This window comes from Oryctolagus cuniculus, chromosome 4, assembly GCF_051225735.1.
Source record: "Oryctolagus cuniculus isolate XC-2025 breed Fujian yellow rabbit chromosome 4, ASM5122573v1, whole genome shotgun sequence".
Classification (NCBI taxonomy): domain Eukaryota; kingdom Metazoa; phylum Chordata; class Mammalia; order Lagomorpha; family Leporidae; genus Oryctolagus; species Oryctolagus cuniculus.
This window is the reverse complement of record NC_142870.1, coordinates 52,482,957-52,497,624: the sequence shown is the minus strand read 5'-3', so window position 1 is coordinate 52,497,624 and position 14,668 is coordinate 52,482,957. Positions and strand designations below refer to the sequence as shown.

General features: G+C 41.5%; 1 protein-coding gene across 4 annotated transcripts in view; it reads left to right on the top strand.

Moving 5' to 3' along the window:
- The first annotated feature begins 2,187 nt into the window (after window positions 1–2,187).
- GABRR3 (gamma-aminobutyric acid type A receptor subunit rho3) overlaps window positions 2,188–14,668 on the top strand; it is a 72,822-nt gene continuing 60,341 nt past the window's right edge. The window contains exons 1-2 of one of the 4 annotated variants that reach the window (XM_070071947.2): window positions 2,188–2,461; window positions 11,070–11,176. In XM_070071947.2, coding sequence (XP_069928048.2) covers window positions 2,337–2,461; window positions 11,070–11,176 — 232 coding nt within the window. In that variant the 5' untranslated portion in view covers window positions 2,188–2,336. Of the gene's footprint in view, window positions 2,462–11,069; window positions 11,177–13,159; window positions 13,305–13,666; window positions 14,044–14,668 lie in introns of those variants that run through there. The other 3 variants (XM_089330695.1, XM_089330694.1, XM_089330693.1) reach the window with 3 other exon arrangements.

Genomic DNA, 14,668 nt, shown 5'->3' with positions numbered 1-14,668 from the left:
AATAGCAGACACCAGTGTGCCTATAACAGATGAGTTGGTGAGAGGTGTGGGAGGGGGAACAGAAGCCTTAAGAAGTCGGGAAGGTGGATTATGTGGTGCCTTCTTAGTTGTTGTGAATACTTTTTAAATTGAGGGAAATGAGTAGCAATTGCAGAATTTTGAGTAGAGGGTTAAATAGAGCTGACACATTTGTAAAGGATCACTGGTTACTATGTTGACAATTAACTGAAATAGGGCAAGGGGAGAGGCATGGAAACCAGTTAGAAAACCACTGGAACAATCCAAGCAAAAGATAATGATGACTATCGACTGACCACATCTTATATATATACTCACAGTGGATTAGGTAAGAAGTGACAGGCAAATACATTAACCAAGCCTGGACAACGTATATGTCAGTTGAAATGGGGAAAGTGGTAAGTGGATCAGTGGGGAAATATGATTTACTTTTGGACATGTTTCACACTAAGCAGGCCATTGAATGTGAGTTGAAATTTTGTGAGAAAAGCCTGAATTAATGATATAAGTTTGGGTGTGTTTGGTTTCAGATTTATGATTTCTTTGGTGGATTTTTTCCCATTTTTATTTTTAATTGATGCAATAATAATTGTCCATATTTTGGAGTGCATCTTGTGTAATAATTCTGTCAAGCTATCCATCACCTCACATACTTATTTGTAGTGATTTCAAATCTATCCTTTTTTAAGCAATTTTTAAATAGGCAATGTGTTATTATAACTATTGGTTACCAAATGCTTATCTCTAAAGTGCATTTTCAAAAAGAAAGACATGCCTGAGTGTCGTTCCCCCTCTTCGCGGATGAACAACACAGGACCCTGCGTTGTTCTTTTGTCTGCTCAGCCCTTCCCGGGTTTGCTGCTGGTTCTTCCCGGGTTGGCTACCGTCCCTTCCACCTCCGTGGAAGGGCGGTTCCCCCTGCCACTTTCCCCACTTCCGCGGGCGAGCAGCATACCGCCTGCCGGCTCTCTCGGGGGCTGCTCAGGTGTTCCTTCAGATAGATGTTCCTCTTAGATGTTCCTGGTGCATGTTGTCTCTCTCCTCCTTTATAGTCCTCTTCCACCAATCTCAACTCTGCTACCCACATGCCGAGTACGCTGCTCTCCTCCAATCAGGAGCAGGATCAGCTCCTGCAGGTTACTGGTTGAACTGGAGGCAGCTGTGTAAAAGTTGTTTTTACTCCTCTCCCAGCGCCATATTGTGGGAGAGCAGATGCATAGAATAAGTCTTAATTCCAGTAACTTAGTCTAGTCCGAGTTGCTCCCCACACCTGAGAAGCATAGGAAAAAGTTTAACACATGCACTAGGAGAAGACAGAGCCCAAATCAAAATATATTAATGTAATAAAGCAGTAACACAGGATACAAGGCATTAAGGACACAATTCAAGGAAATTAAGAATTTCCTTCACAATGCTGGAAGGAAGAATGAAATGCTTGGGAGAAAAGTGACATTTTTCTTCATTCTTGGTTAACAGATGAGCTGCTGGAATGCTTCTCACTTCATGATAATCCAGTTGGAGGAATTTAACTTCATTGACGTATCTGTTCTTTGATACTTTGCATATATAGGGGGAATATTTCCAGGGACTACCTTTAGGAGACTGTGTGGCCATAATTTAACAATGCCAACTTGTACTTTGTGTGCTGCTTAGGACTAAATTATTTTTATTTATCAGATTGATTATTAAATTAAACCACTTTTGTTATTAACAGAATAAACAGTCATCTTAAAATATGATTACTTACGAACAAAAATAATCACTTAATTTTTCATTTGTGTTACAGCAGTCTGTTTGTATCTGGGAAGGAAAGGATTCCTCTCTGGATTAAAAGGGGCCACGGAATAAACGAACAGGGTTTCACATGTGTAATTAAGATTAAATTAATCATCTTTTTCTCATTAAGCATATTATTTTGCAGAGTCATTAAATATATTCAAATCATATTGCATTGGATTAAGAGGATTAATGGGCAGCCTCACTTCTTTGTCCGCCGAGGATTGCCACAGGGAGTTCATTGAGCAGGGGATCAAGCAGCCCAGTTAGAACCTTCCCTGGAAAGAGGGACTGAAGGATGGAAACTGAAAATGAAAAAAATCTGCTCTGATTTCCTTAAATTGCTGATGATCCAGACAGATATTTTCCAGTAGGTAATGTGAATCGATTTAATCTACCACAACAAAAGACAGCATTGAAGGCGATGTCTCTCGTTTCCTTAATACTTTTTGCTTAGCACATCCTTTTTGAGAGAGACAAGAAGAAGAAATCTTGGTAACAGCATTGGTCACAACCACCTGCGTTCCCTTCTTTTGGAAGAGATGCTCCTGGCTTTCCAGTTGGTCTCCTTCGCCTACATCTGGATTACATCGATGCCAAATGCTTCTGCTGCTCCCGTCGCCCAGAATCCGCACCAGCAGTGCTCCTCTTCCATGGAGCAAGCCCGGTAAGAAACGCATAGCAGAGCCCATCCGATGATGGTCCAGTTTTGCTCACCAACTGCCTCAGACCTACTAGGAATGCAGAAACATGTCGCTAATGGTGGCACATCTTTGTGGTCATGTCTGTCTCTGGAGGCGGCACTCACTCATCAGCACATCACCACCCAGTGACTTCTGTAGCAGCAGCCTCCCGTGCCCCTGCCGGCATTTGTTGTGTTCATTTGTGGCCATTTTTATAAAAAGCAGCTTAAAAGTTCTTGGGGCTCCTCCCTCAGGGAATGTATTTCCTCAATGAGTAATACATATATTGCTAATAATGGTGCTTACTGAATGCTTCTTTAAAATATTTTTGAGTACAAGGTAATCTAAGCACCAGCTTCTTTTAATGTCAAAGATTGTAGGGTATATATGGTTTTATATGTTAATGAGCTAGTATTGAAAGTCAGGAAAGCTATTTTTGAAGAATAATTTTGATACATTAGAAATATTGTTTTGATTATCAACCTATCACTGCTGTTATCTGCCATTGAAAATTAAGAACATGTCTAGACGTGATACTGAAGGAGAGCGCTATATAATAGAATGACAATTACATCCCAGCTTGCCTGGGACTTCATAGGTCTTTGCAATCAAAGTTTCAGGAATCCCCTCAACCCTAGGCAAGCTAGAAAGATTGGTCGTCCTATCACCCATAAACCTTGAACAACCACACCATGTTTTACAAAAGCCGTCCCCTTTCAGCAAGTACCAGAAGGAGAAATTGAGAGGTGAAGACCAGTAACATCATGAAGTCAACCCTGGCAGTCCACGGGGTGACAGATGAGTGGCCAGATTGCCTTCACATCTTGAATATTTATTGGGCATTCACCACAAGATCAGGGAAGAGCACATAAAATTTTAATACGTGCCTTCTGAGGACTCAGGCTTAATGACCCAAAACAAAGGGATGGGGTAGGAGAAAGTAGAATCCTGATTCCTGCCCTGCAATTAAAAATCAAGGACTACCTCCTGCACGTTCCTCCCATGCTTTGTTTCCAGACCCAGATCTGTGGAAATGTGAAATCTTGGTCAGTTTAACACTTTCTGAGTCTTCTTCAAGGCAACCAGCTGTGGAAATATTTGGTAGATGTAGAGTAATACCGCTAGACTTCATATTATCTTCAGATTCCCTTTTACATTCATGTAGTATATTTTATCTAATTTTAAAGAAATGGAGGTGGCTCAAAATAGCGCCTCACATTCAGGCAGTGGGAGATTTGGCCAGTCTGTTTTGTGAATGTGTAGGTGAGTTGAAGAAAGATTCTCACAGAACCTAATCCATCACATGAGCCCATGATTGGTACCAGAGTTGCTGCAGAAAAATCTTCCATTTGTACTTTCCTGGTGTCATTTAAGGAACAAGAGAAGAACATCAGTTCTTTGTGGTGGGACAGAAATTTGTGCTTGTGAGTTAAATGCTGTATTTTTTTTAGATCCTATTTAAAGAAAAAGTTTTATGGACTACACAGCCCAGACTTCCTCCAGAGGGAACCACTCAGTTTCTGCTACATGGGGCCAAGCATGTTTGTTTTCACTTCTCTGTTCACTGAGGTGCCCCTTAGAGCCACCTGCAAGCAAATAATTCATTAAAATTTGTATCTACTGCTTTTGTTTTTCAAAGAGAAATCCTCTGGGGTCCTGGGGATTGAGTAAACGGTCACGCTGGTTCAGAAGTAACCACTTAAATTGGCACCCAGGCACTTCCCTGGGGTGAATACAATAATCCAGCCAGCCAATTTCCGTGCTGTCACTCAGCATGCTCTGATGCAGATTTTAAAGCATGGAGCAAAATACAGAATTGACTGTACAGGGTAGTTTCTAGAGTCAGGAGCCCAGAATTCTTATATCTTAATATGCAAGTGAATACTCTATTGTTCTTTGCCCCACACCCAACCTGATTATGAATAAGTACTGAATCAATTGATAAATAATCTACATTTTTTATAATACAAGAGAACTAATGGAGTGAACACAAAAGGAAGATGTTAAAAATTACTTTGACCTCATATGAATTCTTTTGAGGCAGCTTTCACAGAATCAGGCTTTTAAGCGCTTTCTATTATTTTCATTTGTAGTATAACCTCACATTTGATCCAAAGAGTCCGCTTTTTAAATCAAAGCTTAAAAAATAAAACTTTTATTCAATGATTCCCTGGTTTCCTGAAAACAAAACAGAGCAATGTGTGAGTAAAGTAAGTTATGGAAGGTGCAAAAGTCCCTCTTTCCTAGGGAAAAAAGTTTGTCTGCCCAGAAGTGCAAAGAGGAACCGGCATACAGACTCACTGGAAGGATACTGTGGGGACGATGCACCAACTCTGGCCTAAGGAGTGGCCAGCAGAGAGCAGGAGTCGGCTCAGATGGGCTTGCAAGACCAATCACTACATTTTCAGGACATTTATAGGCCATTAAAAATGAATGTCATTAAAAGATAAATTATAAATCTACAATTAAATAAACTACTTTTAAAGTAAAAACCATCCATACCTAAAACTCCCTTCCTAATTATTTACTACATGTTACTATAATCCGCTGCTCTTGGTGTTACTTGAGTCCGCTGGCGCTGAATGGGAATGCTCCAACACACTGTAATACACCACACTATCCCGGGAGGCCTTATCGCTCTGTCAGGCACATCCATAGCCTGACATTGGCCATGGGGGGAGTATTCACATCATGGAACTAAACAAATACTACCAATACTTTCCCTGAGCAGCCACTTGTTATACCTTTCCCAGCACATTCCTGAACATACCAGAAAAGCCAGGAGGACCCCAGGAATCGCAAACTCAGCGCTGCTTCAAGGGAGGCAGAAGAGACGGCAGGCGCTGCAGCCACAGGGCTCTGTGCTCCCCTCGGGGGAAGTGAGCAGTCAGGCCAATGCTTCTGTTACCGCAGGGGCACTGGAGCCCTGTGTTGCCAGATCTTCTGATTTCCCAAAGAAACAGGAAATTCACCTTTCCATGCTAAATTCTCTAATGTAACACACCAGGTGAGCTAGCCCCAGAATGTCTGCACCCCAGTTCCTAATCTGGTTAAATTTCTTCATTTCACCCATGAGGAAACTGGGGCCTCGTCACTGGGCTTGTGATCTAACAAGGGAGTGGGACTTTCTACCTGGCTCTTCACAGACAGAGTCACCTGCAGAGCTTTGTCTCTGGCAGAGGCTGGCTGGCTATAGTCAAGGGGATATGGGCAGAGGGCCGGAGTTCAGGACTGGTTCAGCCAAAGTCACAAAACAAACTCCAGGAACACAGCACATACTCTCCCAGATGTCTCAGAAGCATTGGTACCTGCAAGTAAACATTGGATCCAAATTAGGCCACTTTTCTTAGTGATCAGAAATTGAACCAATTGATTTTCCCATTAGTTTATTCTTTGGATTTGAATCTATGTGATCTAATAGAATAGTCTTGCCTTGTTTTGTATTTTTCGAGGAAAAAATAATGTCTATAAAATATTTTTAAATTTTTGCCGACATTATTTGGAACTGGAAGCTAAGCCTGAGTGTGCACTGACTCATAATAGAGCTTAAATGAGAAAAATGCCAATGTTAGCGACAGAGTGTGCTTCTAGAATGATAAGGAGAATTCAGTGATAAGGTGGAGAGCTGTGACCGGGTCCTTATTCGGGAAAGATTCCAGATGGCAAGTCCAATTTGGCCTAGATAATTTACATTCATTATGCAAATAACACAGGAGCAATAATGGATTTTCACATGGAAAAAAATACCAAAAATCTCAATTTCATGTTCACTGCTAAGCCTTTTTCAGATACCTACCTGATTTTTTTTTCATATTTAAAATGAGATTATAGAAAGTATTTTGTGTTTTCTTTAGCATTTTCCACATTTCTTGATAGATATCATAATGGCATTTTAATCACTACAGAGTATTAATCTGAAATAAAAAATGAGAATTGCCTGCTTTGCGTTGAACATTTATTTCTAACGTTGCAGTTCTAAATAATACCAATAAGTATTTTGACACTTTTTTCATTTACCAATAAAAATTATAATTTTCCCAGAGTTGCATTACTCAAATCACATTAAAAGAACTTCTCAGTCCCTGAGATTTCTAATTTCTAAAGCAGTTTAGCAATATTTATATTACCACTTGCAAAGCACAAACATTTGCATTTCATCAGAGATCCTCATCAGCATGGGACACTAGCATTATTTTTTGTCTTTTAGTTATTTATTAATAAGTACAAAGGAGTATAGTTTTAATTGGTATCTCTCTGTTAACCATCTCAGTTAAACATGTTCATATTTATTTGTTAATTATATCCTCCCTATGTTAATAGTCTGTTCATGTCAGGCCTAGTTTTTCTCAGGTCCTGATTCTAGTTGATTAATCAAATATTTGACCTCTAAGGCCTTAGGAAAACAGTTTTACAAAGCATCCAGCTGAGTGTAACACAAGTAAAATGAGGTTTTTTTTTTCACTCTAGTTGTCAAACTCCAGTGCCTTAGAATGCAATACATGCACTAGCTTTGCCTCAAACATCTCTGGTTCATTTTAATTCTTTGCTTAACGTGTCCTCAGAGACTTTCTTAGTCTCCCTGAGACCAGCCTTTCCTTCCCTCTGACTCCCATTTTCCTAGTCTCAGCATTAGACTTCCTGGCACCGAGAAAAGGCACAGCAAAGGCATCTGTTTCCTCTGTGTGATCCAGGAAGGAAAGGGTCCTAATTCAAAGAGGAAAATCAGAACTACTATTGAGACTGGCACCTACTGTTTCTCCATGTTCCTACTGCCCCCTGGAAAACACAATGACTAAGAACGCCACCGAAAAATCCTCCTGCAGACTGAGACTTCTTTGCTTGACAACATCAGGACAGAAACATCTAGAAAATTCTCTGCTCAGACAGAAGTTATCCAAAACCTTCTTCTTAGTTACCAGTGAAAATGAAGCCACGTTTCCTAGAATGGGGGAGAGGGAAAAAGACACACGTTAGTCTGAAATGACACTTATGTGGAGTAAGACTAGAGAGCTCTGTGCTAAATACGACGCTCCTCTCTTAGGAACCCCTTCGTGAAGAGGATTTGCTTCTAGCTCCCTTGTCTGCTTTGTTTTTGTCTTAATTTAATTAACTTTTCTGACTCTTACTGTGTGTAACATACTGGAGTCTGATTATTTCCTGGGTACTAAGAGACCTTCATAAATGTTGTTGAGGGAGTAGATTATTCCAGTCTAAATAGCACAGCCTTTTCCAAACTGACTGATCTCCTATTTTCTTTACTTTCAACAAAATTAAAGGAAGAACCTAATTAATATCAGGTTATAAATCACTAATAATAACTGTTGATGATAGACCATATAGGGTAAATGTTGAAAAATAAGTAAGAAGGAATTTAAAGAATTCAGTAACATTGCTAAAACAGTGCTAAAAAAATTTTGTCAAGTGTCATGTACTTATACATATATGAACAAAATTTTTGACATTGGCATCTATAAAAAAAGAAAATAGGAATAAAGCTTTTAATAAATCCAGATTCATTATAGCAATGAGTAAATACACATTTACTGATAAATAAGTAGGAAAATGCACAGTCAGTTCATTAAGAAACACATTTTCAGTAAAATTCAGTAAAGTTCAACACTTATATGAGTTGTGTTTTGCCTCATTTGTAATGGTCATATAAAATAAAAAGGTTAGTTTCACTGTACACACATTTTTGTTACAAAGAGGCATACAAGGTGATAAAATTCTATGGTGCAAATACAAGTTCAAAGAAAACAGAGAATAATTTTAAAACTTCCAATTTTTGAAAAGAGCTTATTCATATATTTTTCAACACATGATATATTTATTGGATACATTTAAAGGATTATAAGTTTTATTTTAAGGCACTAATACTGAAATATTTTTAAAGTTTATGAAGGAGGGAGGCTTTGGCCTAGTGGTCAACATAGCAGCTGGGATATCTTCATCCGATATAGGAGGGCCTGGGTGTGAGTCCTGGCTCTGCTCCCAATTCCAGCCTCCTGCTAATGTAGACTTGGGGAGGCAGTATGTGACGACTAAGTAGTTGGGTCTGCCACTCATACTGGAGCCATAGGAACTCTCAGTTGAATCCGCTCCCTGCTTTGAACTGGCCTTGCTGAGACATTGAGAAGTGAGCCAGCAGAAGTGAGCACTCAGTCCCTCCTCTCCCTCTTCTCAAATAAAGAAAATAAATGTTTTAAAAGTTATAAAATGTATGATGAAAATTATAGATGTCTACTTAAGTAAGTGTGTGAAGCAGAAGATTGTTTCCCAAAAAAGTTTTAGAGGACATAAAATCAACAAATTCAGGGAAATAGATGACACACAAAAAGGTAAAAATAGACAAATGTGGACCATCTCACTGTGTATCAGAAAAGCCCTCAGGTAAGAACAGGTGCATGTGCCTTTGTGTGCTGCCAAGAGAGCATTTCTTAACAGGCTCTGTGATCAGAGTTCTCGGGAGTCTTAATTAAGATTTATGTTACCCAATCTCTCCAAAGACTCTTAAGTGACATGCTACTTAGTTGTATTTTATAAAATATTACCAAAGCAATTCACAAATTTTCATGAGTTTCCAGCTAAAATTAGATTTCTATTTTTCTTAACACGACAACTAGCTAGCTTTTATTACATGCCTACTATTTTCTATGCCAGTTGTTCTTCTGAGAAATTCTTATAAATGCAAATTCTCATACCCCAAACTTATTGAATCAGAAACTCTGGGCACAGGGCCCAGGAAACCAGATGATTGGGATGTATGCCAAGGAAGACGATGTTTACAAGACATCTGGCTTGGTGCTTTGAACGTAGTAGGCCTTTAATTAAAAAAAAAAAAAAAAAGCTAGCTGCTATCATTTTTAATAAATAGTTCATTCTAGCTCCTTAGAGATTTTTTTCTACTTAAATTCTAGCTGTTAGCAAAAATAAGCCTGTGTGTTCAATTATTCATATTCATATTCAGTGACCTAACATGTTTAAAAAATCAAATTCATTGCCTTCTACCTAAAGTAGAGTTCTCCCAACCTCCCTAATTCTATCATTGGCAAAAATACATCTATAAACCACTGAAGGCTTCAGTCATAAGCTTCCCTATTAGAAGACCATAGTGGGTGATCTTAGGCCCTGATAATCCTGGACATTTCTCTTCTACCAGCTACTTCAGGTCTGAAATTCTTCCCATCAAAGTCATTTTGAGTTAAAAGATCTCATCTCAGGTATTAACATCAACATCTAGACTTTTATTAGTGCAACAGCATGTCAGGTAGTCAGAGTGACTAGAATTCACCTAGTAGAGCCCTGAGGGCCTTATATTATCACAGCTGCTGACCATGGTGATGGTGATGGTGATGGTGACAGGCACATTTTTCTGGAAAGAGGAGCAGAGCACAATCTTCAGCAGGAGTAGGCTCTTGCATGTCCCTCACAAAAGTGTTGCGTTCTCACAGATATGCTGCTGCCACAGTTTCAATATCCCTGGGATGTGAGTGTCACAGGGCAGAAAATGGGTAGGGAGGTCCAGCACCTTGTCCAAGTTCAAGGTCCAGGTAGGGCTTTATTCACACCACAGGACACTTTCAGAGAAAGGGCCACTCCCCACATTGTCTTTGCCCCGAAGAACTGTGGGTGAACACAGAGCTCACCTACTTCACAGACTGACCCGGCATCAGGCCCCATCTTTGCCACCCCTAAGTTTCAGAAACTCCAGCAGAGATCCTGCCTGCACTCTCAGGCTGCTCTCGTGTTTCCTGCACATTTTCTCTTTGCCAAACACTACTTTCATCAGTTGACAATCATGCAGTGTTAATTTTTTTCCACTGCCTTGGTGCAGAGATTACTCAGCTTCAAGGACCCAAGAATCACATCAGTAACTTGGTGAAATGTAGATTCCTAAACCCTGATTCCCTGGGTGTTAATTCATTTTTTTTTAAGATTTATTTTATTTATTTAAAAGACAGAGGTACAGAGAGAGGTAGAGACACAGAGAGAGGTCTTCCATCCGCTGGTTCACTCCCCAGTTGGCCACAATGACCAGAGCTGCGCCTATCCGAAGCCAGGAGCTTCCTCCAGGTCTTCCATGTGGGTGCAGGGGCCCAAGGACTTGGGCCATCTTCTGCTTTCCCAGGCCACAGCAGAGAGCTGGATCAGAAGTGGAGCAGCCAGGACTAGAACCGACGCCCATAGGGTATGCCAGAGCTTTAGGCCAGGGCTTTAACCCGCTGCGCCACAGCATTGGCCCGGGTGTTAATTTAGTTGCTCTGGAATGGGAGCCCATGAATCTGAATTCTGATTAGAGGTAATTGGGATAGCCCAGGTCTAAAAACTATGTTCGGAGAAACATTGCCTTCCATGCATTAAATCCAGACTCAATTTTTCATTTAAGGTGCTCCAAAATTTGGTTTGCCTTAGCTGTTCTGTTTATTTAATAAGGAGCAAATGTTGGCAGGCCTTTGGCTTAAGGTGAACAGAGAAAATGAGCTTTTCTGTATTTCCTTCATAAAATGCAATGTTGAGCACAGATGATTAGCCTAAATCAAAATACCTAGAAGCATGAGTAGCTCAAAAGTATTTTTTCCCTTTGAGGGGCAGCAGACAAGACAAGTGGAAAGGTGACAGTACCAAAGTGTGGCGCCCAAAACACAAGCAGCTTCTCCACATAGAGGAACACGATTTTGCAATGAGACCTGGATTTGGAGGTGAGTATTCTGTCTGCAAAGCTCACATCTAAACTTATTTGACTGTCAAAATGGAGTTGAAAATTTGAAACAAGATGAAAGCACAAAGATGATCATTCAAAAAAAATTTAGAAAGATCTTAAGAATACTTGATCAATTACCCATTTTTAAATTGACCAGAAAAACTCATTTTTCTACTATATACACTGTTGTAAATGGATACATCTTCCTATATACCAAACCATTGTTTTCAATGAAATCTGGAAGTTGGATTACTTGCTGTTATTCATAAAATCGGACTGAATATTACTTAGCACTGCAATGCTTGGCTTTCCTGGAAGAACTGATGTGTCAAAGCCATGGTTCCCTATGAACTACTTGTGCTGCATTTTGTTTTGTTTTCGTCTCTTTATCACTTTTAGCAATTAACATTGACCCAAGTCTTCAGTGCATTATCTCATTCCATCTCCATAAGGATCAATGATACAAGCACTATCATATCCCTCCATACCCCAGTGTGGAAACTAGGGCTTAGCGAGTTTAAGACGTGCCCAGACCATGACAATGTTAAGTGCTGGAACCAGGTGCAAGAGCAGGGAAGTAGGATGGAAGAAGGTCTTGCTAGAGGTGCACAGATGGGACAAAGCCTTTTTTCCCTTCCCATGGTTTAGCATAGTTGCATCGCTGAGAGTGCCAAGTCTCCCAGCAAGGCACAGCTTCGGGGAAACCAACCAGCTAAACGGAGCTCTCCAGCTTACTGCTCAATCCACTCTGCCTCTTCTTTGACTGATCCAAAGCTTCTCATTTCCATAAATCCTGAACTGAGAACTTTTCAGAGACGTGCAGATGAGGGAAGTATGGATGAGGGTGTGAAGCAGGCTCCTCCACAGTAGAACAGGTACTGATTACCTCTGATAAGTCACAAGGGCTTCAAGAGCTCAGGGCTGGGTGGGAAAGAGCTCAGGGTCGGGTGTTGAGGTGATAACCAAGGCTAGTGCCACAGGCATGTGGATTCCTGTTGCTCCCCGTCTTCGTGGAGGAACGACACAGGACCCTGCGCTGTTCTTTCGTCTTTTCGGCCCTCCCCGGGTTTGCTGCTGGTTCTTCCCAGGTTGGCTACCGTCCCTTCCACCTCCGTGGAAGGGCGGTTCCCCCTGGCCACCTTCCCCACTTCCACAAGGGAGCGGCACACCGCTGGCCGGCTCTCTCGGGGGCTGCACAGGTGTTCCTTCAGATAGATGTTCCCCTTAGATGTTCCTCTTAGATGTTCCTCGTGCATGTTGTCTCTTTCCTCCTTTATAGTCCTCTTCCACCAATCCCAACTCTGCTACCCACACGCCGAGTACGCTGCTCTCCTCCAATCAGGAGCAGGTCCTACAGTTTATTGGTTGAACTGGAGGCAGCTGTGTAGAAGCTGCTTCTCCCTTCTCAGCGCCATATTGTGGGAGAGCAGATGCATAGAATAAGTCTTAATTCCAGTAACAGTCTAGTCCGAGTTGCTCCCCACAGATTCCTTCCACAGAGAATGAATTTGTTTACAGATAAAATAAAAATGTGTATAAGGTAGTTGTTGTATTTTTTTTTTAATTTATTTCTTTATTTGAAAGCGTTACAGAGAGACAAGGAAAGATAGAGATCTTTCATCTGCTGGTTCACTCCCCAAATGGCCTCAATGACCAGGACTGAGTCAGGCTTACCCCAGGAGCCAGGAGCTTCTTCTGGGTCTCCTCCATGGGTGCTGGGGCCCAAACACTCACTCATGCCATCCTCTGCTGCTTTCCCAGGCGCATGAGCAGGGCTCTGGATAGGTAGTGGAACAGCCAGGACTCGAACCTGCACCCGCACGGAATACTGGCACTGCAGGCAGAGGCTTCAACTGCTCTGCCACAGTGGCGACCCCAGTTGTTAGGTTGAAGGTTGGTTTATTAGAATTTGCTTAATTTCCTGGGAGGCACTGGGTTACAATTCTAAGGGTCTGATCTTGATGAGTGAGCAGCTGTAGCCAGCCTTAGAACCACCTGGAGGCTGATTGCAGATCACCGGGCCCCACCCCAACGAGGTCTGGGTGGGGCCAACAATTTGCATGTCCAACAAATTCCTAGGGGAGACTGATCCCTGCAGTATATTACCAGCATCAGATTAAACCCTGGTGAGTTTGATTTTTTTTTTCCAGAACATTTCTCACACTAATTAGATCTCAAATTAGGATTTTAGAAGCCTTGAAATGAGGCAGGTTTGGAAATAGGTCAGTTTTCATTTCCTTCTGAGACTATTTACTTAGCTCTCTGTTGTATCTTCCTTTTTCTGCTAAACACACTTGAGCCCTTAACTAATTTTCAGAAAGGCCTGTTTCTTCTCTGAAAAGTTTGGATAGCCCCCTCTACCGTCGTCAGGCAGGTATTTTGTGCTTTGGTCTCTATGTAAGATCCCACCATTTAGTGATAATCTTCAGAGAAAATTGCCAAGTGATTGATCTTTTCAGACACTAGAGGGCGCCAGTCCCACGAGAATGAAGAATCTGGCGACTCCAGAGCTGCGGTCGGAAGCTCAGCTTGAGGTGTTGTTGTTCAACACCAATTCCAAAAGCCCCCTTAATTCTTCTCAGGTTAGGTTCCTCAATTAAGTAAATTCCTATCCTAGAGGTAAGGGCTTTTGTGGGGATTACTGTAGGCCGTTGAAAGCTAGAAAGACTGAGAGAAGAATGAACGTCCTTGGATGTGCCAGCAGCCTGGAGATGCCGTGTTACTAGAAGTGTCTGGAGGCCACCTGCAGGATCAGCAGGGAGCTAGAAATGCCGACACCCAGCACCACGCCCCCTCCCCCTGCGCGCACCAAACTTTGGAATCAAATCTGCAGTTTAACAAGATCCCCAGGTAGTAGGCACACAGGTAACCATCAAGAGCCCACACTTTTCTTGTATCTTCAAATGTTTATGCCTTCATTCCTCATCCTCTAAATCATCCCATTCCCAGAGTAACAGAAAGTTGGCCACGCATTTTCACTTTGCTTGATCTGTTAGAGTTGCACATTAGGATTTTCCAAGTGAAAATTCGTTTTTCTGTGTATTTTATTAATTCATTTAAGAGAAAGATCTTCCACCCACTGGCTAACTCTCCAAATGCCCACAACAGCTAAGGCTGGGCCAGGCAGAAGCCGAAAGTCAGGAACTCCATCTGGATCTCCATTCTGGCTGGCACGGGTCCAAGCTCTTGGGCCGTCACCACCTGTCTCCTGGGGTGGGGGAATTGGGGACAGAGCTGGGATTCAAACCCAGGCAGTCTGGCATGGGACGCAGGCATCCCAAGCCATGTCCTAATCACTAGGCCTAAATCCTGCCTCTGTGAAAAAATGCATTTTTGAATTTATTTTTCCTGAGGCTATCTTGTGGGGTTATTAAAAATACAATTGAAATGTGCTACTTAGTGACAGATGGCAAATCATCTCACAATTAAGAAATGTTTCTGACAGTCATACACTGAGGCTAAATCGTGACCAAATGGCCTACATGTTCAG